At 37.9% G+C, this 23,465-nt stretch overlaps 1 protein-coding gene across 2 annotated transcripts in view; it reads left to right on the plus strand.

The window, feature by feature from the left end:
* arhgef3 (Rho guanine nucleotide exchange factor 3) overlaps nucleotides 1–23,465 on the plus strand; it is a 180,684-nt gene that overhangs the window by 46,953 nt on the left and 110,266 nt on the right. The window contains exon 1 of one of the 2 annotated variants that reach the window (XM_008105254.3): nucleotides 9,761–9,884. The exons of the other annotated variant lie outside the window; for it this stretch is intronic. Within the exon in view, the coding sequence (XP_008103461.1) occupies nucleotides 9,837–9,884 (48 nt within the window). The 5' untranslated portion in view covers nucleotides 9,761–9,836. Of the gene's footprint in view, nucleotides 1–9,760; nucleotides 9,885–23,465 lie in introns of those variants that run through there. 2 annotated transcript variants of the gene reach the window in all.

Below are 23,465 nucleotides of genomic sequence, written 5' to 3' on the forward strand. Positions count from 1 at the left end.
TTTGCTTGTTTAGTTTGGACCTGCATCTATCAATCTGTTGCGTTATTTATGCAACCTATTGTCTATTGTTTTAATCATTACTGTGTTTGTGTTTATTTTAATGGTTTGCTTTTAATTGTTTGTTTACTGCTTTTATTGTCAAATTTTGTTTTTGTCTTTGTAAGCTACCCTGAGTCCCTCGGGGGGAGAGGGCTTGTTAGAAATAAAGTTGTTGTTGTTGTTTTTTTTCAAATGCTCAGCAGTCCACAATGAAGGATTTTGTGATAGCTACTTGCTCTGTTGTACTGGGGGCCATATGATTAGTGTAATCTACACAGGAACAAAATTGATGACTACAGACGTTTCCAGTCTGGTCCCCATTAAAGGTGTTATAGGTATTGGACCATAACATATTTGAATGTGTTATGGTCCAACACTCATCTCCTCTTGAAGTTAAGCTAGAATTTGGAGGGTCTTGCCCAAAGGGAGAGAGCCCGCAGACCTACCAAAAGAAAAGGGTCCAATACCCTGGTGAGAAAAGAGAGCCTTTATGATCAGAATTTCCGCTGAATTTCCCAAATAAATCTCACCAGAGCTGAAGAAAATGCCACCAAGTCGTTTATTGCGATCCAGCTGGAAAGGATGTCAAACCGCCATAATTCATCGAGCAGACATACCGCACAAAGCATTACAGTACACTTTATAGCAGAAAAACAGGGTGGTCAATTTTGAATTTCCCTCTCCCCAGCCGGCTCTGTGCTGATTGGTTGTTGTCATCAGCTGGAGAAGAAGTGTGGAAGCCTCAGCCAATCAGTGAGCCAGCGCCACTTCGGCCTCTCGGCCAATCGGGAGTGAGGAGGCAGACCGAGCAGGAAACAAAGGATTGGAAGTGGATTTTGAGTGGATTAAAATGACTTCATGAGTGTCCGGCAGCTGGTGATAACCCCCAGGGGTCCTCCAGCCAGCTAGGTATTATTTCCAGTAGTGTGAATAGCCATCTGAGTCTGACGTGGCCGTCAGGATCCAGCTTTTTCAGGGACTGGATATGGAAACAAATAAGCGAGATGTTGATAGCAGTTTCGGCCAGGGTGCAGAGACAAAGGAAGAAGCGGTTGGTACGATCTCAGCTTTTCAAAGGCAGATTGTCCCTCATTGGAATATGACAGGATTACCAGGGGGCATCCTTCTCCAGGTGGCCTTGCTCCAAAGCCTGGAGAGGATGTCCATGGTTCTTGTCCATGCAAGGAGTCTTTTGGTTGAGTCCTTTTTGTCAAGGGATTATTTACTCTCGGAAATGAGAAGGTTTCCCTGAGGGCTGGAGTTCTGGGGTCACACAAAGGTGGCATTTCATATTTTTATAGTTCATATAGGGAACATGGGGAAAGGGAGACATATGAGGGATACATTCATGAAAGAGGAAATCATATCAACCCATCCCACCCACCAAAAAGTCCAGGATAAGTTCATAAATTACATAGGAAAACATAAGATACGGGGGTGAAAAAAGGTTCCAACAAGTTTCTAGGTAACTTGGCGAGGTTGACCAGAGTCCTGAAGGAGGTCAATGAGAGTTCTGACCATGGCCTGGGGTATAGGGAAACATCTGGATGACTCCATCGAATTCGTTATGGAGTCCAAATTCCTTATGCAGCGAGTAATGGATGGCAAAAGGCAGCACGGTGGCGGAGAGCCGCAGATGACAATCAGCTGTTCTTTCCCTTTAAATTTGATTCCTTGAAACAAAAGGTAATTTCCCAGAGCATAGCAGTCCAAAGTGCAGAAAGTGAGATGGCAGTTAGTCTTAGAATTTGTCTAGGAAAGTATGATGCCAAAATGGTGCTGATCTGTTGATGGATTGGTTCAAAGAGACACAATTTCAGCCCGAGCTAGCAGCTGCTGGCAGCTTGGGAAGGGAGTGTTGGAAGGCTGGGATCAGTGGAAAGGAAAGGTTCATATACTAGTATCAGTAAGAGACACACAGTATCACTATGAGAGGGAGAAAGTTAAAATGCAATGATACTTTTATTTGAGATTAGTTACAATGTTAGGGTTGGGGAAGAAGCAGAGAAGAGGATAGTCCCGGCTAGTTGAGGCTGCTGCTGGGGTGCACATTTCATGAGTGGCTGACCCAACAGGGATTTCTGGATCTGCGGAACTCCCTGCTGCAGGTCAGATCAGTTTGAACGCAGGGGGCCCCAGGAGGCTCAGTCTCACTCTGACAACATATCTGTCTGGGATGGGATGTCCAACACAACTGGATGGCACCAGGTTAGGAAGGGTTTGTGTAGAAGTTTCCTGTAAACAAGACTTTTAAGGTACAATTTACTACTTCTCCTTTCTAATGGGAAGAAAGCAACCGACAAGTGCAAACAGACTTTTAATACTGTAGAAGCTTGCAGAGCACGAACAAACATGATTAATCATCAGTGACTCATCCTCTGATTTCCAAGTTTAAGTGATAATTAATAAATGTAATGCTGAGGATTTGCAGTATTGTCAGTAAACATAGACTAAACTAAGGTTACATGGGCATGAATCACATTCCCAATTGCACCAACATTTTAAATTTTAATTCTACACACAAGTTTTAGCTGCCTTGCAAATGAGATATTTTCAGTAGCTAAAGAAAGTTTTAATCATTAATAAATCCCCTTACAATTGTTGTAATATATGTTGAGACAGAAGCAATTCCTTTTTAAAACAAAAACAAAAAAAAACCCCCTAGCTATATATATATATATTTATTATTATTTAATTGCAGTGAGATTGCTCCAGTCATTTTCTTTTCTGATGTGCTTACATTGGAATAGCATACTAGAATTGTAAGATGTGGTGCATCTTCAGTTGTGGTTCCACCTAAATCTCACAGTTGCATAATGGTTTTATTGTTTATATTGGTTTTATTGTATGACTGTTTATTATATGTGACATTGGGCTTGTTCCCCATGTGAGCCGCCCTAAGTCCCCCTGGGGAAGATGGGAGCGGGATATAAAAATAAATTATTATTATTATTATTATTATTATTATTATTATTATTATTATTATTATTATTATTAGGTGGCCTTGCACAAGTTTCTTTAGTTTAATTTAGCTTCTGCAAAATGAAGATAATAGTGACTTGCCTGTTACATTTGTAGTAAAGATTCCTGATAAAATATGTGGTATGAACTTGGACTCTACATAAAAGTGAGCAGAGTAATCCTTTCTATAAATCATAAGATTTCAAGATCCAAATGTCCTAAGCCCAGCAGGTTTGTTATTAGCAGGACACAAATGATGGGAGAGCATTAGTAAATTCCCTTCTTCTTAAAAAGAGCAACTTATTTCTTGTTGCAAGGACTAGGACTACATTTTGTTTTGGTGGACATGGTTAGGAACTTCACACCCAAAGTAGATCAGGAAATGAGATCCTCAGAACCTATCAAAAGAGTGGAATAGCTGGTGTTTCTCCAAAGGTGGGCTACCTTGACTTACGCTCATCATTATCATCATAGGTGATCCCTCGTGGATTGCATGGCAACTCATCCATTCTGTCGTATTTCTTTTCTGGTTGAAAATGTAATATGTTTAATGTATAGTATAGTATTAGAAAATACAACCTCTTGGAGAAGAGCAAAAAAAAAAACCCTTTAGAGCAGAATCTCCTCTTGTAGTATACAACCAAATATAATTATACTAGGCAATGGTTTCAGTTGTTAGGCTGAATAACCAGCAATCACCGATCTGTCAGGAAAACAGATTTGCCAGTGCATAAAAACTGCAGAGCTTAAGAACAATTTTTATCAGTGCCCAAAAACAATAAAGAAAACAACTTCATATCATGCACTCAAGAGACAAAATGAAGTAGACTTACTCACAACTTTCATGTGTTCAGCATACACAGGTGCTAAAACATATTAGTCCAGTTTCAAATATCTTTGAGGTGGTTCCTTGTGCCAGCCAGCTAGGGTATCACTCTTGTAATAACTATCAACAGGTCACATAGTTAAAAAGAGACAGCGCATGTGGCCTGCAGCCATAGAGTAAAGAAACTGTACACCAGAACATACATACAAGAAATAGTAAACAATAAGATCATAGACAAACAGATTGCTAGAGAAGGCTTGATGAAGGTTGTCATTTTCATTACATGGTTCTAGTCAGATAAGAATTAATGGTTTATATTGAATAACTTTATATTTCTTTGGTGGTTTTAACTTCTCATAAGTGTTATGAGTCAGATTTTCTGAGATAAGGCAACTCAAAAACTTAAGCAGTGTTCTTCTGGTGGGCCCCTTAAAATGTTCTGCAGATGTTTATTGGATATTTCTGAAAAGTTTCAACCAGACTACTCTCTTATCATAGGTGTGGTTTGTTGCTAAAAGTAAAAATCCCGAGCATTTGATATAAACCTGTCACTTCCTTGCTATTCTGCATACAAAGGATACTAGCATTTATAAGCAGCATGTGATATAAGAGATAAATGTAGTTGTGACCCACCCTCTGAAACTAAGTGCCATGCTGTTACATTACACATTTTCCATTGTTAATTATAGTCTGGGACAGGGTGTTGCTGTGTCGTCCTGTTGCCGGTTCTTTGTGAGCAACAGATGAACTTGACCTCTCTTCAGTTGCACTTAGTTGAGAAATAGGCAGTTTGTTTTATGCCTTATCCTTCCCCTCCTTGTTTATCTGATGGGGGACACTAGATGGTTTGATCATGTTGTGAACTAAGGATATGTACTACATAATCTACCTAGCAAGAATTTCATGTTAACAGTTTGAGGCATGGAACAATTTCAGCGTCAGTAGCCTTTTAAAAGGCTTTTCTGATTTATCCTTATAGACAACTGAGCATTGACAGTGAATGTAGCTCTGTAATTTTTCCATAGACGATGCATATTTTAACATGCCACATTGGAGATTCCGAGCATGCATGTGTATGTTGTTTATTATACAGCGATAGCTCTCTCTGTCTATACATAATTCCAAGTTTATTTTGAATATCAGGGGTAACTGGATCAGCCAAAAAGAAAAATGTCACAAGGGTAATATATTCATTAGGCCAACTCAAAGGCCACAGAGAGTCAACATTGCTGTTTGAATGTTAGACCAGAAGTTCTGGAGTTCAGGTTACAGCTCCATATAAGTCATGAAAACTCTCAGGGGAACCTTTGGCAATTCACATTCTCTCAGTCTTAGAGGAAGGCAATATCAAGCCTTATCTGGATAAATCTTGCCAAGAAAAATTTAGGAAGATAGGATCACCGTAAGTCAGAGTCGACCTGAAGGCACGAAACAACAACCATAAAGGCTGCAACATCCTAAGCAAGCTTCCAGGTTTTGCAGGAAGAAAAGAGGCTAATATTCAATCTAATAATGGTAATACAGTAGAGTCTCACTTATCCAACATAAATGGGCCGGCAGAACGTTGGATAAGTGAATATGTTGGATAATAAGGAGAGATTAAGAAAAAGCCTATCAAACATCAAAATAGGTTATGATTTTACAAATTAAGCACCACAACATCATGCTATACAACAAATTTGACAGAAAAAGTAGTTCATTACACATTAATGCTATGTAGTAATTACTGTATTTACGAATTTAGCACCAAAATATCACGATGTATTGAAAACATTGACTACAAAAATGCGTTGGATAATCCAGAACAGTGGATAAGTGAGAGTTGGATAAGTGAAACTCTACTGTAATGGTAAGATGGACTTAAACTATGCAGCCAGGGCCTACAGCCAAGCACTGAAAATCAGCTGACCAAGCAGCTATCATTCCCCCCCTTTTTCGTTTTAACTGCTTCTTTTGTTTTGACGGGGTTGTACCATTCCGTGCCATCCAAATGGACAGAATGGTACAAAACCACAAAAGAAACAGATGAAACAGGATTTGGGCCCAATTCTAGTATCTTCTGATGAAGCTTACTTCTAGGTAGTAGGGCAACAAAATGGAAAGTTATGCATCATTCATCAGATAGGATTCCATATCTAGGTATCTATTCTTCATTAACTGTATACATGACACCTGTTACCGCTTAGGCCTTTTATGCTCCAAAGATATGGGTAATGCATGGACCGAGCATAGGGTCACCCCCCCACCCCCCAATTTGAGATTAAATTCCTGCTTGTTTGATCTGTGAGGTGTTACTGTCTACAAACCTACATACAATGTGTTCCTCTATGGTTGATCTCATATGGCGTCCAGCAAGGCAAGTGCTGCTTCATGTCAGTATTTCAAACTATTAATTGCCTGCTTCTCTTGAACAAATTGGTAGCAGGAAGCAGCACCTGCCAATGTCATCAGACTCAGAGGCCACTTTCTCCACAGCAATGTTCTGTGCAGTAGAGGGTTTTCTGGGTTCGGAAGCACTCTGGAGCGAACGTGTATGATGTGTTTTGATACTGAACAGCAGGAAAATAGAACATGTCTTTTTCAGAACCTTTACCTGCTGCAGAGTCTACTCAGCTATCAGAACTAATTGGTTTAGTTTACCTCAATGTAGTGTTAATTCAGACCAGTTCCTTCCCTGAAATGTGCCCTGAGGACTGACTAGCTTCTACAATTATATTAAATATGCATCATGCAGTTGACCCCCTTTTTTCCTTTTGTTTGACCAGTAAGCACACAGGGCACCAGTCTCCTTTCAGACTTGCATGTGTGATATTGAAATCGTGTCCTGCAGCTATTAATTTCCCTAAACCGCACTCCCATCATTGAGGCATTGAAGAAGAAAAGAAGAAAGAAACTTTAATTAGTGCCAGTGAATGGTTTCTTCTTTTGCAAGCAGTCATACAAGGAAGGTGGGTTAGGAGAACAAATGACTGAGGGAAGGAATGATCTGCCCCTACAATCTGGATTAGAGGTTTGCACACTTATTTTAGCTAAATAGGAAAGAGAGGGCTCAGCTGTTGGCACATATTCACTATACCATGGAATTTAGCCCGGAGATGTGCTTGAACAATGTGCGGTTCACTAACCTACATTTGTTAAGACAAGCACTTCTGTAGAGTATCACTAAAAGAAATAACTACTGTGCTTCATGAATGGTTCTTTAAAGGAGTGGATAAATGTAAGAACTAATTCCATGAAGGTTGATGCCTGAGGAGGCATTAGAACTGGAGTGTGTAATTCTTCTTCAATATTACAAAATTGTGTCTGTTCTCACAGCTTCAGAAGATCTATTTTCCTCAAGAGAAAGTATAAAATTCCTCCTCTGTGTCTGGTCCTATCAATTACCAAATCCTATACCACAACAACCTATATATTTAAAAACCTGAACATTAAACACTAAGATGCATTTAATATCTACTTTGGTCTTTAATTCACGCAACACACTTATATCAGAAAATGAAATTCTGAAAATAATCTCAGGGCTGCTGTACAATTTTTTACAGCCACTACAAGTAGTTGCTCAGGAGTGTCCCATATTGCCTTTTATATACAGTGTTCCCTCACTACTTTGCGGTTCACTTTTCGCGGATTCGCTGTTTCATGGTTTTTCAATAAACTCTAAAAGACTCTTATAAATCATAAAAAATTACAATTTACAGCCTAAGGAAGGGAGGAAGGAGAAGCCAAAGGGAGAGAAAAGGAGCCCAAGCAGCAACAGGAGGAGAAGGAGGCGATTTATCAACACACGATTGGTTGATAAAGACTTAAAATAGTGTATAACTACTAAAATAATGTATAAATATTAAAATAAATATGGTGTCCCTACTTCGCAGATTTTCACTTATTGCGGGTGGTCCTGGAACCTAACCCCAGCGATAAGTGAGGGAACACTGTAACTAGTTTTTACATGAATAAATCAGCCCTCAAAAAGAGTCAGATTCAGAATGGTTTGATCCTGGCTTGTTAATTAAGAGAAATGATGGCTTGTATATGAACATTTACTACTACATCTGAATAATGCATCCTTTTTCCATGGCGATTTGTTGTTGTTGGTTGATGCCTTGGAGCTGACTTTGACTTAAGGTAATAGTATGAATGAGAGATCTCAAAGACATCCTGTCATCAACAGTCCTGTTTAGGTCTTGCCAACTCATAGCCATGGCTTCCTTGTTTATCTATTCCAGTCTATCTGGAATTATGTTCTCCTCTTTTCCTATATCTCTCCCCCTTCCCATGCATCACTGTCTTTTACAGTGAATCATGAGGAGCCCCCCGGTGGCGCAATGGGTTAAATCCTTGTGCTCGCAGGAGTGCTGACCGAAAAGTTGGCGGTTCGAATCTGGGGAGTGGGGTGAGCTCCCATCTGTCAGCTCCAGCTTCCCTGTGGGGACATGAGAGAATCCTCCTACAGGATGGTAAAACATCCGGGCGTCCCCTGGGCAATATCCTTGCAGACAGCCAATTCTCTCACACCAGAAACAACTTGCGGTTTCTCGAGTCGCTCCTGACACAAGAAAAAAAGTGAATCATGTTTTCTTTTGATATGACCAAAGTACGACAGCCTCAGTTTAGCGAGGAAGAGTCTAGATTTGCTCTAGGACCCACCTATTAGTCTTTTTGGCAGTCCATATTATCATCAGAACTCTTCTCCAGCACCACATCCCAAATGAGATAATAAGTGTATAGTTTTCTTATAGCGCTATAGGAATATGTTATTGGCTCCTAGAAAGAGGACATTCAAAGAGGTTCATGTCTTAATACAGTGTGGTCCAACCTGCAGCCCGTGGGCCGCATGTGGCCTACCAATTAATTTTTGTTGGCCTTGCCCTTCTTACTGGAAAAATATTTTAATTTAACCTTTGGGAAAAAATTGTTTACCTTTTTATTGCTTTAAGTTTTTAAGAAACGTTTTCTTTCTGGAATGTCTCTGGCCCTCACATTCCTATTCTAAAGTTTGATCGGCTCTCGGGTAACTAAAGGTTGGACCACACTGTCTTAATGTATAGTGATGGGTATGTATGCAAGAAAAGAATGCAAATATGTATTTTGTTTAAATGTGTGAGAAGCCAACTTCTAAAGGAGCCTAAGCAGTGTCAAGCACATTCAATTCGTTACCAGGAAATCACTGAAAGGAACTAAAAGTTGGCAGGAAATCTGATTGCAAGGTGCCTCTTTGACATTTTAACATTTTAACACGCACAACTGTCAATATCTATTCTAAAAAACTGCTTTCACTGAGAATGCTATTTATTATTTAGCAATAACGAGAATGCTAACAGTTTAAACTAATTTTATGAGAACTCCAGAATGAATTGTGGTCTTCAAAGACTGAGCATTTGAAAAACATTTTATGAGCCTTTTTTATTTATTATTATTTATTTTTATTATTATTTATTTATTTTTTATTTATTTATTTATTTATTTATTTACAGTATTTATATTTTTCACTCTTTATGGGTCAGTCCTTTTATACAGTTGGACAAAGTGAGGGATTGACTGTTTTTCTGGTTAAAAAAAACACCAAGGTGAATGTTTTTAAAACAAAACTTCAGATTAAGGTGTTAACATTTATTATTCTGCTGTGCATAACATTTGAATATCAAGCCTATTGTTTTGTTTCCCATAATAATAAACAGATAAAGCATTTTACTTGTTACACCTAACACATTATTTCTGTTTTCTTGCCAACATTTGATCAACTTCTGCTTTTCTACCACTGCTCTGGGTAGAAAATAGATATTCATAAGTGAAAATAGCAAGGGACAAGATCACAGTGTAGAGATATTGGGCACTGATCAGCTTTTCACTTTGAATAGGTGACTCTCTGCACTTCCTGCCATGAAATATGGTTATGGAGGGAGGAGTAGCTGCAGAAGGAAATTGAAGGGGAAATGTAAAGCCTTTGTGTGGTATACAGATAGCTGCAAGAGTTACACTGGGTCTCAAACACTTTTGATGTCTGAATGCACGCATGTATAAGTACATCATGGGGTGGTGTTGCCTTTTCATGCACCATCAGGTAAGTTAGGCTTTTGACACCAGTTTTTGTTCAGTGTCTTTTTGCTTGGAAGTGTTTTAATGGCTATATTCTTTCCATAAATGCATGAGTGAGTTATAATTAAAAACAGACTACACAGTTGTAGGAAGGATGCTTTTCTGGAGGTGCTTTAATTATCGCAATTCTGCACAGAGCTGTGTACTTTCATTATTATTGTCATTGAATTGCTAACATTCAATTTTTAAAGGGATAATGTAGCAAATGGGCACCATTTCTGTCAAGTATTTTTTCTGCTTGTATACAAATGTACAATATTTGTTTATCTTGTTACGCAATGCTACCATGATACACGACTAGACCTAAATACCCTAAAGGCATCAGATCCTATCTGATCCTGGAAGCTAAGCAGGATCAGTCCTGGTTAGTACTTGAATGGGAGACTGCCAATGATTATTATTAGGTGTTGTAGGCTACATTTCAAAGACAAAACCATCTCTGAGTATTCCTTACCTATAAAAACCCTACAATATTCATGTGTTCACCATAAATCAAAGACAGCTTGAAGGAACATGCACTACTATACTCTTCCCAGTTAGCTTTGAAAAACTGGTTTTGAGTGGCTTTGGAGCTGATTGATATGAATGAATTGTTCCTGCCTTTAATACAACTTTTAAAATTATATTACAGCAATTAAGACTTTAAATTATGTTTTATGTTATTGTTTATTCTTTTTTTACTATAAGATACTGAGGATCCTTGATGAAATAAACATTTAAACATAATTTAAAGAAAAACACAAATAAGGCCTGCTGTTTTTGGAATTCTTAAGTGCCCAACTATGGCTGGTTGCTGTTGTAAAACTCCTTTATGTTTCTGCTTCCTGGTCTTTCCATTTGTGATGGAAATTTTATTCCAGTAATAATAATCCTCTGCTGAAAATGTATTATTCATGGATTTACATTGGCATCTGTCACCCACTCATCATGTAAGGCAATAAAATTGCATCCCTAGCTTAGGCCTTTGCAATTATAATATATATATTTCTTTAGATGTGAAGATATTTATGAAATCATTGCTAAATGTTTGATTGGAAATCATTTTTCCCAATTTGATATCAACTAATTATTGGGCATGCTTGTTTTTCTCAGATATAAACAACTAGTTGATAATGGATACATTACTTTCCTAAAATATCCCATTAAAATCCAACTTGTACTAGTTTGAATGGTATATGAAAGTGAGATGTCACAATGTGATAGTGTTCAGCTAATTTGTTAACATTTGTAGTAGAGTAATATCAACAATTTTGAGGATATGTTTGCACAGTTCTTTATCATGATTAATAAGCTATTTATTCAACCACTCAATAAATATTATATTCTTTCTAAGAAAAATATTCAAGATGATTTCTAATTAAGTCCTATTCTAATTTATTATTTCTTAATTACTGTTGAATTAATTTCTGGCCTAAATCCAAAAGTACAGGCAAGAGGCCACTACAGCTGGAAATGTAAACCAAAGATATGCACTATACAACAGTAATTAAACCAAAATATAATCCATGTGTTACCAACACATATACATTCATAGAAAGTAAAACTCTATATTCAGAGTTTGTGAGTCCAATGCCCACCAGAGTTCATGTTCCACATGGAGGACTGTATCAATCTCTAATTGTGAGTCCAAATTTAAACATCCAAGTAAGTGAATCCTTTTATGAAACCCGATGTTTTAAACAAGTCCAAGGTTGGTCACCATCCACGACCGGTTTCGACTGTGTAGTCTTCCTCAGGTGGTGGTTATGCAGGTATGGAAAACTGGAGTAGTCAATTTCGTTCTTTGAGTATATAAATTCAATGTGTCATTATCAATGACAGAGTGGACCTACAGGGAATACATATGAGTGGCTAGAAACACTTGTACATGATAAAAAATTACAAATTACAAAAGATAGTAACAGCATTATTTTCTAATTAAGTCCTATTCTAATTTATTATTTCTTAATTACTGTTGAATTAATTTCTGGCCTAAATCCAAAAGTGCCAGCTAGAAGTAGACTAACTGAATCTATGTGAACTTGATATCTCAACACTTATGTAGGTTCTGTTGACTCGGTCAGTCTACTTTAATTGGGACTGACAATTGAATTTCGGCCACAACTATCTGGATCCAGTTAGAGAAATTTAACATGTTCTGTAGAGGCTGTTTTGTAATCAAGGTTCTAACTGGCAGCCCCTGAACAGTATCAGGAATCAGCACGGCTGCAACTTTGATCCCAAAACATTTGCTTCTTAAGGGGCAGGGATGAGATAATAGCAGAGGCAAGTAGGACCCTCTAGTCATTTTTGGATACTAGGGCTGGTTGTATGTAAAATGATGATGGCATGAAACACCACAGCTAATAGCATTATGGATCTAAGTTAGCATATCTCCTTATTACAAGCCATAGAAAGGTTTCCATCACTTTCTTATTACAGTAGAGTCTCACTTATTCAACATAAACGGGCTGGCAGAACGTTGGATAAGTGAATATGTTGGATAATAAGAAGGGATTCAGGAAAAGCCTATTAAACATCAAATTAGGGAATCATTATACAAATTAAGCACCAAAACATCATGTTATACAACAAATTTGACAGAAAATGTAGTTCAATATGCAGTAATGCTACGTAGTAATTACTGTATTTACGAATTTAGCACCAAAATATCACAATGTATTAAAAACATTGACTACAAAAATGTGTTGGATAATCCAGAACGTTGGATAAGCGAATGTTGGATAAGTGACACTCTATTGTATAAGCGATATGTGAAGGTCCGGGCTGCATAATATATTCAGCACCAAGAGCAACATTACCTGTCACTTGGTGGGAGTGATAACTACGTGTAGCCATACACATGTGTAAACATAAACACTCCTACCCTCTCCACTCCTACCCTCTTCACAAAGATCTCCCATCTAGTTTGAAGTGGATAGCTAAAAGGGTTATAGCTTTCGGAGTTCTATGAAATTAAAAAAAACTAGGAATCTTCATTGAGGTTGTACCTGGTATGCTAGTAGCAAGTTAACATTAATCTTGGAAGGCAAGGATCAGCAGAAACTCAGCTAATCACCTATCATAACTCCTTATCTGGAATCAGACAGTTCATATGTGGAGTAGTTGACCTCCAGGAATATGCATCTCATGATGCTAGTCTGGGTTGCTGAAGGCTGAGGCAGTGGAGAGCCCTGTTCCTCAGCAGGTGGAAGATAGTTGAGGATGCTGAAGACATGCCACAACCCTTTCCTTAATGAAGAGAGAAAAAGAGATTCAATTGCTTCAGCAGTGATTAAAGAGGCAACGATGACCTAATTACTAGGCACCTGGTATTTTGGAGACAGCTAGCAGCGTCCTAGCATCCCTGTTGATCACAACCTTCTGTTCTGGGTAACTGACAGCACTCCTAGGCCAGTGTGTTTCTTTACTGTGGACTGGATACACTTTCATTACTCTACCTGGACTACTAAAGCAACACCTGGATCATCTGATGACCTCATGTTTCAACCTTCAGTTTGTTGAATAACCTGCGACTGAACTGGACTACAGTAACTATTCAATAATTCTCTCTGGATCCTTCCACACAGCCATGTAAACCAGAATATCAAGACAGATAAACCACAATATCTGCTTTGAACTGGATTATCAGCTGAATAAAATCTCACACTATCTTCTTTGAACTGTGATATATGGCAGTGTGGACTCAGATATTTCAGTTCAAAGCAGATAATGTGGGATTTTCTGCCTTGATATTCTGGGTTATATGGCTGTGTGGAAGGGCCCTGAGTCCACACTGCCATATAACCCAGTTCGAAGCAGATAATGTGGGATTTTATATAGCTGTGTGGAAGGGGCCGTAGTCTAACTACCTGATTCCTGAGTCAGGAGCACAGAACATCACCTGGGTTGTAGAAAAATAATGAGCCATTGAGTTTGCAGGCTTCATGGGGAACTGATTGGGGTAGCTGTGGCCTCAGGATTCAAGTTGTGTACACTTATTATTTATCTAGGGAAAAGTCTGCTATTGAGTTACAGGAAGCAGAGGTGGCAGCTGGGAACATCTGTCAGTGTCACATTGCACAACTGTTGACTAATTAGAGGTCGCTTATCAGCAAAACTGGCATTCCCATCCTTGTATACCTACTGGCTATGATGGGAATTCTCTTCCTCCTCTTTAATTGCCTTTATTGCCAATGACCCCACCAGAGAAGTCCCTTTAAGGAGGCAGTTGTGAGGTGAGTCCTAACAAAAAGCTTCCCAAGATCAGGAAGGTTATGTCAGCTACAAAGCAGTCCCAAATACTCTTTTTTATGACCTGGTACTTGGATAAATGACAGCTAGATAGCTTTGAGCAGACTTTAATGATATTAATGATTTGGACAGATTCCAAGCTGGCTTTTGCCTTGGCTTTGGCACGCAAACAGTCATAGTTAAGTTGCTCTATGATCTTTGCAAGGAGGAGGGCGGATGGCGTGCAAGTGATTTAAAAAAAATCTTTCTAGACAGTTAGCAATGACATCCAATTAGGGTGGGGAAAGTGTGTATTGTGCTACAGTGTTCAAATTCTAGTGCATTGTGCTACAGTGTCCAAATTCTATCTGATAAGTAAGAGTGTCCTATGGTATCTATTATGAAAGTTCATTTTTTTCTCTCAATATCTATATACAACAGCAGAAAGGACTGGAGACTTTTATGTCAATTAAGGTGAATGATACCTAGATCTACTTTTCATGTTCATCTAATTAACATGTGGCTATAGAAGGTATTTGCTTTAAAAATAATCATTTTAATGGCTTGTCTAGTTAGGAGCTGATGGCTAAGAGGATTATAGCTTTTGGAGTTCTGTGAAGCTCAGAAAAAAAGAGCCAAAGGGAAGATAAAGGACAAGTCATCGTTATCCTAGTGCCTTGGCATACAACCCTCTCCCCCATCTCTTCAAAAGTGCAAACTCCATTTGTGGACAGTTATGGTTTTTAATACCTATTTCCTTTTTTAATACTTCCATGCAAGTTGTAATACTTAAACCTTTTTTTCAGCAACACAGAGGGCTAGGAAAAGCGTGAGAGCCAACAAAGTGTGGTTTGAACATTGAGCTACAACTCTGGAGACCAGGCTTTAAATTCCTGTTCAGCCACGAAAACCCACTAGGACCCCTTCCATAAATAAAATCCCACATTATCTGCTTTGAAATGGAATATATGGCAGTGTGGACTCAGATATCCCAGTTCAAAGCAGATATTGTGGGATTTTCTTCCTTGATACTCTGGATTATATGGCTGTGTGGAAGGGCCCTGGGTGACTTGAGCAAATAGTCACTGGACAAATTATGTCAAGAAAACCCATGATAGGTTTCCTTTAGAGTCACCATGTGTCAGAAATGTCTTGAAGACATACAATAACAACAAAAAGAAAGTGGGGTGTGATCTAATTTTTGTTTATTGGTTGTTAATTTCAAACCGAAAGATCTGCCAGTTAACTAACTGAAATCAATCAGTCAGTGAAAACATTGGTATCTGCTCCTTATCCAAGGACCTCATGGTAGACAAGCATAACATGAATATGAACAGAATCAAGCATTTAAAACAGTAAAAATAATGTAAAGGCAATTAAAACAATTTAAAAACATTCAAGTGCAATCATGCCACGTGTCATGTACCCCTATCTGGTGTGTTCAAGACACCAAAACACTTCTATGCCATGAGTTCACAGCCAAGGTTGTGGAATGAAAACAGAATGAAAACATCTGGGGCCCTGAGTGGGAAGGAGCCTGATAACACTAGCCGGTTCAGACTGGAAGACCAGGAGGCTGGACGGAGGAACTTTTAATAGTTAAGGGATGGGATTTTGGGGGTATTGAACTGAGAAGTTGCCTGTGTTTTCTTTATTCCTAACTTTTTTATATAGTAGCAACCTAGCATTAAAGAAATTTCCAAGATTTCCTTGTGAGTGAATTTAATTGCTACTAAGGTTCTGAAGTCATCACACCATGAAAACTTTTTCTTGGCACTGAAAAGTTCCAGAGGTTTTTTTTTTTCTTGGCCTGGAATGCCAGCAATGTTCATGCCAATTGGGCCTCTAAGGGTATCAGTTGTGGAATATCTTCATATTGCAATGCTCTCTATTGCAATACTCCATCGCTAGTATGCCAATTTATAGAGTACCTTCCAAATTACAGGCAGTCCCCAAGATATAAAAAGTATAGGTTCTGTAGGTTTGTTCTTAAATTGAATTTGTATGTAAGTTGGAACCGGTACATTTTAAAGGGGAGATAGGGTGGGCTACAAATAAAATAATAATAATAATAATAATAATAATAATAATAATAATAATAATAATTATTATTATTATTATATGTATAAGCTTTGGATAGCATAGGGAAGGGTCAACATCCCTGTGGCTTTTTTTTTGCTCTCTGTGCCTCTGTTCAGAAGATTTCACCTCACATTCCTTCCCTGTGATAATTGGATTTTGAAAAATTTGGCTGTATAGTCCTTCACCTTTCTCATTATTTACAATATTTTGATTTATTTTAAATTAGTAAACTTTTCAATTTATGGATTCTTTACTTCCTTTGTCTTTAAAAGCCAATTACAATTCAGGTAATTTCCAAGTGAAACGCTAAAGTTTTCCAAATGGAAAATCACAAGCTAGGTTGCTGTGGTGTTTGCTATACCCATGAGATTAGTTAATCCCAGCAAAGCTATTGTACCATGAATTCAAACTTTCCTCTTTTGACACCTTTAATTTGTTTTTCAAAGTGGTAACTTGAATGCACATCAAGTGGTAATATAAGACAAAACAGTTTTAATCTTGTCACTAGAGTTCAGTCTGTTTACCGTTATTATAGAAATAAAATTGGTATCCAGGTGTGTAATAAGAAACCACTTCTAATCATATTGTGGTCCTCTTTAGAATTTTTCTTTGGTAGGTTCATATTTTCATCTCTTGAAGAAAACATTGCATTAATAATCGTTGTGAGGTCTGTTGGAAATTAGGCAAGTGGGGTTTATATATCTGTGGAATAATGTCCAGGGTGGGAGAAAGAATTCTTGTCTATTTCAGGCAAGTGTGAATGTTGCAATTGGCCACCTTGATTAGCATTGAATAGCCTTTCAGCTTCAAGGTCTGGCTGTTTACTGCCTGGGGGAATCCTTTGTTGGGAGATGTTAGCTGGCCCTGATTGTTTCTTGTCTGGAATTCCCCTGTTTTCAGAACGTTGTTCTTTATTTACTGTCCTGATTTTAGAGTTTTTAATACTGGTAGCTAGTTTTTGCTCATTGTCATGGTTTCTTTTATTCTGTTGAAATTGTCCACATGCTTCATGTGGATTTCAGTGGCTTCTCTGTATAGTCTGACATAGTGGTTGTTAGGGTGGTCCAGCATTTCTGTGTTCTCAAATAATATGCTGTGTCAATGTTCTGATAGTTTTGATAGTTAAGTATCCAGTATAACATGGATCTGAAATGGTTAACTGGACCACAACCATAAAGTGTTTTGAGCATTTGTACAACCTCAATGTTGCCCTATCATTTCTAGCTAGCCTGGCTGGGGATTTTGTGAGCTGAAGGACAGCACATCCAAAGTGGGTCAAGTTTAGAAGGCCGCTTTAAGGAAACTCCATCAGCTTTCTTCTTCACATTGATAAGCTGTTCTCTATATCAATACAGAACAGAGCATTTTGCTTTTGGCCTTTACATTATTTTTACTCTTTAATTCTCTTACTATATTAGAATGAAGACCTGCAAATTTGTTGTTTTGTTTGTTCATTCTTGAACAGAGAATCATGGCTGCGCTCACAAAATCCTTCTTAGTTTTCTGATGTATTTTTCTTCATATCTTATGTGACAGAACCAAAAAAACAAACAATAATTACTTTGGCTTTGGACTGTGCTTATTTCAGTGCTAGTGTGTGTATAAATAAGTATTGACTCTCACATCTCACCTTATTTGGCTTTGGCCTCCCAACTGCACCTGACATTTTTCCATTTAAATATATAGACACATCTTCAACCCCAAGGCTAAAACCTTTATCCCAAGGGTGAAACAAGACAACTGTGAAACCTTAAGAGGCACCTTAAGAGACTTATGTGGGTGTGAAAGAAAGAGTAAGCCCAGATCTACACTGCCCTATATCCTAGGATCTGATCCCAGATTATCTGTTTATCCCAGATTATCTGGCAGGGTAGACTCAGGGCCCTTCCAGACAGGCCCTATATCCCATGATCTGATCCCAGGTTTTCTATTTATCCCAGGTTATCTGGAAGTGCGGACTCATATAATCTGTTTTAAAGCAGAAAACCTGGGATCAGATCCTGGGATATAGGGCAGTGTAGATCCAGCCTGAATGGCGCAGGCTGGTAAAGCAGCCTGCTGCAATAAATCACTCTGACCAGGAGGTCATGAGTTCGAGGCCAGCCCGTGGCGGGGTGAGCACCCGTCAATTAAAAATAAAAAAAATAGCCCCTACTCATTGCTGACCTAGCAACCCGAAAGATAGTTGCATCTATCAAGTAGGAGATAGGGTACCACTTATAAAAAAAGTGGGGAGCCAAATTTAACTAATTTACACATTGGAATGAGGAAGTGCGGTCAGAGTGGATTATGAAGCAGCTGCTCCCCCCTGTGGCCAGAATCAAACATCCCCTCAGGAGAAGGTTAAATTGCCTCTGCGTCTCTGTCTCTGTTTCAGTTCTATGTATATGGGCATTGAATGTTTGCCCTGTGTGTGTATAATGTGATCCGCCCTGAGTCCCCTTCGGGGTGAGAAAGGCGGAATATAAATACTGTAAATAAATAAATAAATATTATTTAAGGGTCTTTTCACACTACTGTATATAATTATAGCACTAGGTAAAGGTTTTCCCCTGACAGTAAGTCCAGTCATGTCCGACTCTAGGGGTTGGTGCTCATCTCCATTTCTAAACCAAAGACCCGTAGACCCCGGCATGACTGTATGGCGTGCTGTTACCTTCCCACCTGAGCAGTGCCTATTGATCTACTCTCATTTGCATGTTTTTGAACTGATAGGTTGACAGAAGCTGGGGCTAACAGCGGGAGCTCACCCGCTCCCCGGATTCAAATTGCCGACCTTTTGGTCAGCAAGTTCAGCAGCTCAGTGGTTTAACCCACTGGTCACTGGGGGCTTCACTATAGCACTATGCTTCTACTTTAACTGCGATAGTAGCCTGATAGAGCACCTCCCAATTGCAGACCCCAGGATTCCATATGGTGTTGCCATGACTGATAAAGCGAAATAGTTGTATAGTGTAAAAGGAACCTAACACTCTGGATAGCTTGGCCACAGAACCAAAGCAAGAATCTTGTACTTTGAACAACATTCTACATTTCTGTCTTTTAACATGAACAGCTTTATAATTGTGTCTGCAAAAGCGAAAACTTGGCAAAGCAAGCTTTATCTTTGAAAGAAAATAAAGGCTTCACTTCCACATAAAAAAATTCCAGGTTAATGGGAAACTACTTTAGCTTCACCAGACTGCTAGGCATTCCCTACCCTTTTCATGCATATTTGCACCAAGGGCAAGTCATTAGATTTGTGTAGTGACCCTGGCAGTTGTACCTAGTAATTACAAATTGCAAGAACAAATTAACCCCATTGTATCTCATTTTTCTCTGGGTGTGTTGTGAAGTCATTACTGTTCTAATAATATCTACATCACAGGAAACCACTTTTGTCTTTATGGCACAGCTTTGCATTTCCTCTGCTGGTTAGTGTGTTTAAATCTCCTTTAGGTGCTTCAATCCAGTGAATACACACAAGTAGAATTTCTTTTCCAGTTTTCATTATTTTAATTCCTGCAATTGAAGTATTTTTTAATGTAAATGCATATCTTGTTTTCATCTTTGTAGAGATAACCAATAAGTGAGTAGAAAGGATGAAGACAGGGGGGGAAAAGGAATGTGGCAGCACCTTTAAGATTAATAGATTATCAGATTTGTAGATGATACCAATTTAGGACGAGTAAGTAATACTCCAAATAACAAGATCAGGATTCAAAATGGCCTTAACAGATTGGAGAGCTGGGCCAAAACTTGTAAAATAAATCTTAACACAGAGAAATGTAAGATACTACACTTACGACGGATGGGTGACACTTAGCTTGTCAAAAGTACATGTGAAAGGGATCTAGGAATCTTAGTAAATTGCAAGCTGAATATGAGTCAGCAATGTGATGCGGCAGCTAAAAAAAGCCAACACAATTCTAGGTTGCATCAGCAGAAGCTAGATCAAGGGAAGTCATGTTACCCCTCTATTCTGCTTTGGTCAGACTTCTCCTGAAATACTATGTCCAGTTCTGGGCACCTTAAATCAAGAGGGATATTGACAAGCTGGAAGATGTACAGAGGAGGACGTCTAAAGTGATCAAAGGTTTGGAAGCCAAGTCCTACGAGGAGCTAGGTGTGTTTTGCTTGCAAAAGAAAAGGTTAAGAAGGGACATGATAGCCATGTTTAAATATTTGATTTGTCATATTGAGAGGGCAGGCTTGTTTTCTCCTGCTCTAGAGACTAGCGAACAGAGCAATGGCTTCAAACTAAAATACAGGAAAAGAAATGCCCTTGAATATTAGTAAAATTAAGTTGTAGCAGCAATAGTTGTCTATTTGTGAATAATCTTGAAAAGGGTAAGCAGTAATAAAACTGATATGATGAAGATAATTCTAAAGCGTAATGGGGAATATTTCTGTGTACATGTGTATCTTACACAGAATTTTTTGATTAAGAAATATTGAGCTTTGCAGAGGTGGCAGCTTAATGTGTTAAATATAAATATGCACGTTTCTCTACTCCTTTTTTGGGGGGGGGGGGAACACAAAGACCAAAGACATTGTTTGTTCTAGCTTCAATAAAAAAACCTCATATTTTGATGCTGAATGTCCATTTCCTTCCTTTTAAGTATAACCTTCAGCAGTTGTCTGTCTTCAAGGCATCAGATCCCACCTGATATTGGATCTAAGCAGGGTCAGGCCTGGTTAATACTTGGATGGGACACTCCCAATGAAATTACCGTATTTACTCGATTCTAATGCTTACATTTTTCGACTAAATTGCTTTCCCAAAATTAGGGTGCACATTAGATTTGCATAATACGGTGAATACTTTTTTTGGGTTTCAGGGTTTTAAAAATTGAGGTGTGCATTAGATTTGATGGCCCTTTAGACTTGAGTAAGTATGGTAATATTGTTGCTATTAAAGGTAAAGCTGTTCTCTGCCTGGTACCATCTGTCAGGAAAGAAAATAACTTCTGCACATTTTGGTTTTTGTTTGGGCTGCAGCTTTGAACACAAAGTGCTATTTGTTGAGTTAAACCAGTACTGTGTCCATCCCAGCACTGACTGCTAATAAGAATGATGTAGCATGCCATTCGGGCAATAGTCAGCTGCTTATATCAGAGCTTTCCAAACGTTTCATGTTGGTGACACACCTTTTAGACATGCAACATTTCACAACACAGAAATTTAGTTGTACTAGCAAACTGGAGGTTAAACCAATCCCTTATAAGAGATATCAACATATACATAAATTATAATAATGAAATGTATGGGAGCATAGAATATTTCATGAAAACCATTGCTTGTTTCACATAGACTTCGAGATTTCTCATTCATGTGCAGTGTGGTAGGTGTGACACATTTACACACTGCAGCTGACACACATATCACGACACAAGTTTGGAAAGCTCTGACTTCGATATTTGTGACTCCTGGTGTAGCTTCCAAGTTTAATATGATACTGAGTAAGTACATAAATATGTTCAAACTGACACCCATCTGAATTTAAGAAGTAAAATTGCATGAATATTCTAATAAGCTGAATGTTATCTGTAACTATTAAGTAACTATTCAATTATAAAACAATACAGGGAAAGGCCTTCATTGAAAACTACTATCTTTAAACAAACTGTATTCTATTTCATTGAAGAAAAAATACTATTTTTCTGAAATCTATACCCTATACCAGGGGTCCCCAAACTTTTTAATCTGAGGGCCGGTCCACAATCCTTCAGACTGTTGAGGGGCCGGATTATCATTTGAAAAAAAATACAAACAAATTCCGCTGCACACTGCACATGTTTTATTTGTAGTGCAAAAACAACAACAACAACAACAATGAAAGAACAATACAATATTTAAAAATAAAAATAATTTTAACCAACATACATTTATCAGGATTTCAATGGGAAGTGTACTCCTGCTTCTGGCCAATGAGATAGTCAAGTTAATTAGGGTTGTTGTTGTTGTTGTTGTTGTTGTTGTTGTTGTGTGCCTTCAAGTCACTTCAGACTTTGGGCGAGCCTAAGTCTAAAATGTATTTATTTATTATTTATTTATTTACTGCATTTATTTACTACATTTGTATCACACCCTTCTCACCCCAAAGGGGACTCAGAGTGGCTTACAAATTATATGTACATACAATATATTATATTATTAGCAAGCACAATATTAGCATTATATATTACTTTATTGAACTATACCACTATACTGTAATATTATTAGTAATGTTATATGTAATATAGAATATATAATTAATATTATTATATGGTATTATTATTAGTGTTATATTGTATTACATTATAGTATTATTATCAATATTATATGTATATACAATATATTATATTATAAAACTGAGGGCGGGGGCCGGGTAAATGTCCTCGGAGGGCCGCATTCGGCCCCCGGGCCTTAGTTTGGGGACCCCTGCCCTATACAATGGTATCAATTATGATTTCAGAAAAATAGTATTTTTATTAATGTTATGCAACATGACATTAATATTTTTTTCTTCATACTTTCAGAACAAAATAAATGAAAACAATATGAAAAAAAACGTATTAATGTCATGTTGCATTAATGAAGGACACAAATTTAATCCTTCTGTTGTGCTTTTTAAAAATGTTTAAAATATTTTAGAATACATGCTAAGTGTCAGAGTTGCAAAATAGAATCTGTTATTATAGTAGGAGTTAGTAGGTTGCACTGAGTTTACAGCTTGTTAAAATCTAAGCTATCAGATTGCTATAGTTCCTTTGATGTTGTAAATGTGATTACTCTGTCATGGATTAATAGGATCAGGAAACAGGCTTCAGAGAGCATAGCACTGTTTCCTAAGCACCATAATTAATATGAGAGATTTGTTTTTTACCTCTCAGTTTTTGGAGCAAAGCTAACTAACCAGTGCCAAGGTCTAAGGTTTTTCTCTCTCGCTTTCTCTCAGATTCACACACAGAACACACACACAGATTAAGAGAGAAGAAAATGAAGCTTGGAAATATTTGATGGAATATGCACTCTTTGTTTAGAAGGATGCACATACTGCATCAGTACTCATTCCTCCGCATTTACTATGTTTAGGTGATCAGATGGATTAATTTGCAGGTGGCAAAACCCCCAATTTTTTCTTGAAACTCCCATGGAAAATATGTTTTGAAATTTGGGATACATGTAAAAAATAAATGTTGCATGTGTTTACATGTTATTTTGCCACATTTCTCCCTTTCCAGTTTTCTTGTTCTGTAATCCCAGATTGGTTGATGAAGAATAATTTAGA

The sequence above is a fragment of the Anolis carolinensis genome, chromosome 2 (genome assembly GCF_035594765.1).
Source record: "Anolis carolinensis isolate JA03-04 chromosome 2, rAnoCar3.1.pri, whole genome shotgun sequence".
In the NCBI taxonomy this organism is placed as follows: Eukaryota; Metazoa; Chordata; class Lepidosauria; order Squamata; family Dactyloidae; genus Anolis; species Anolis carolinensis.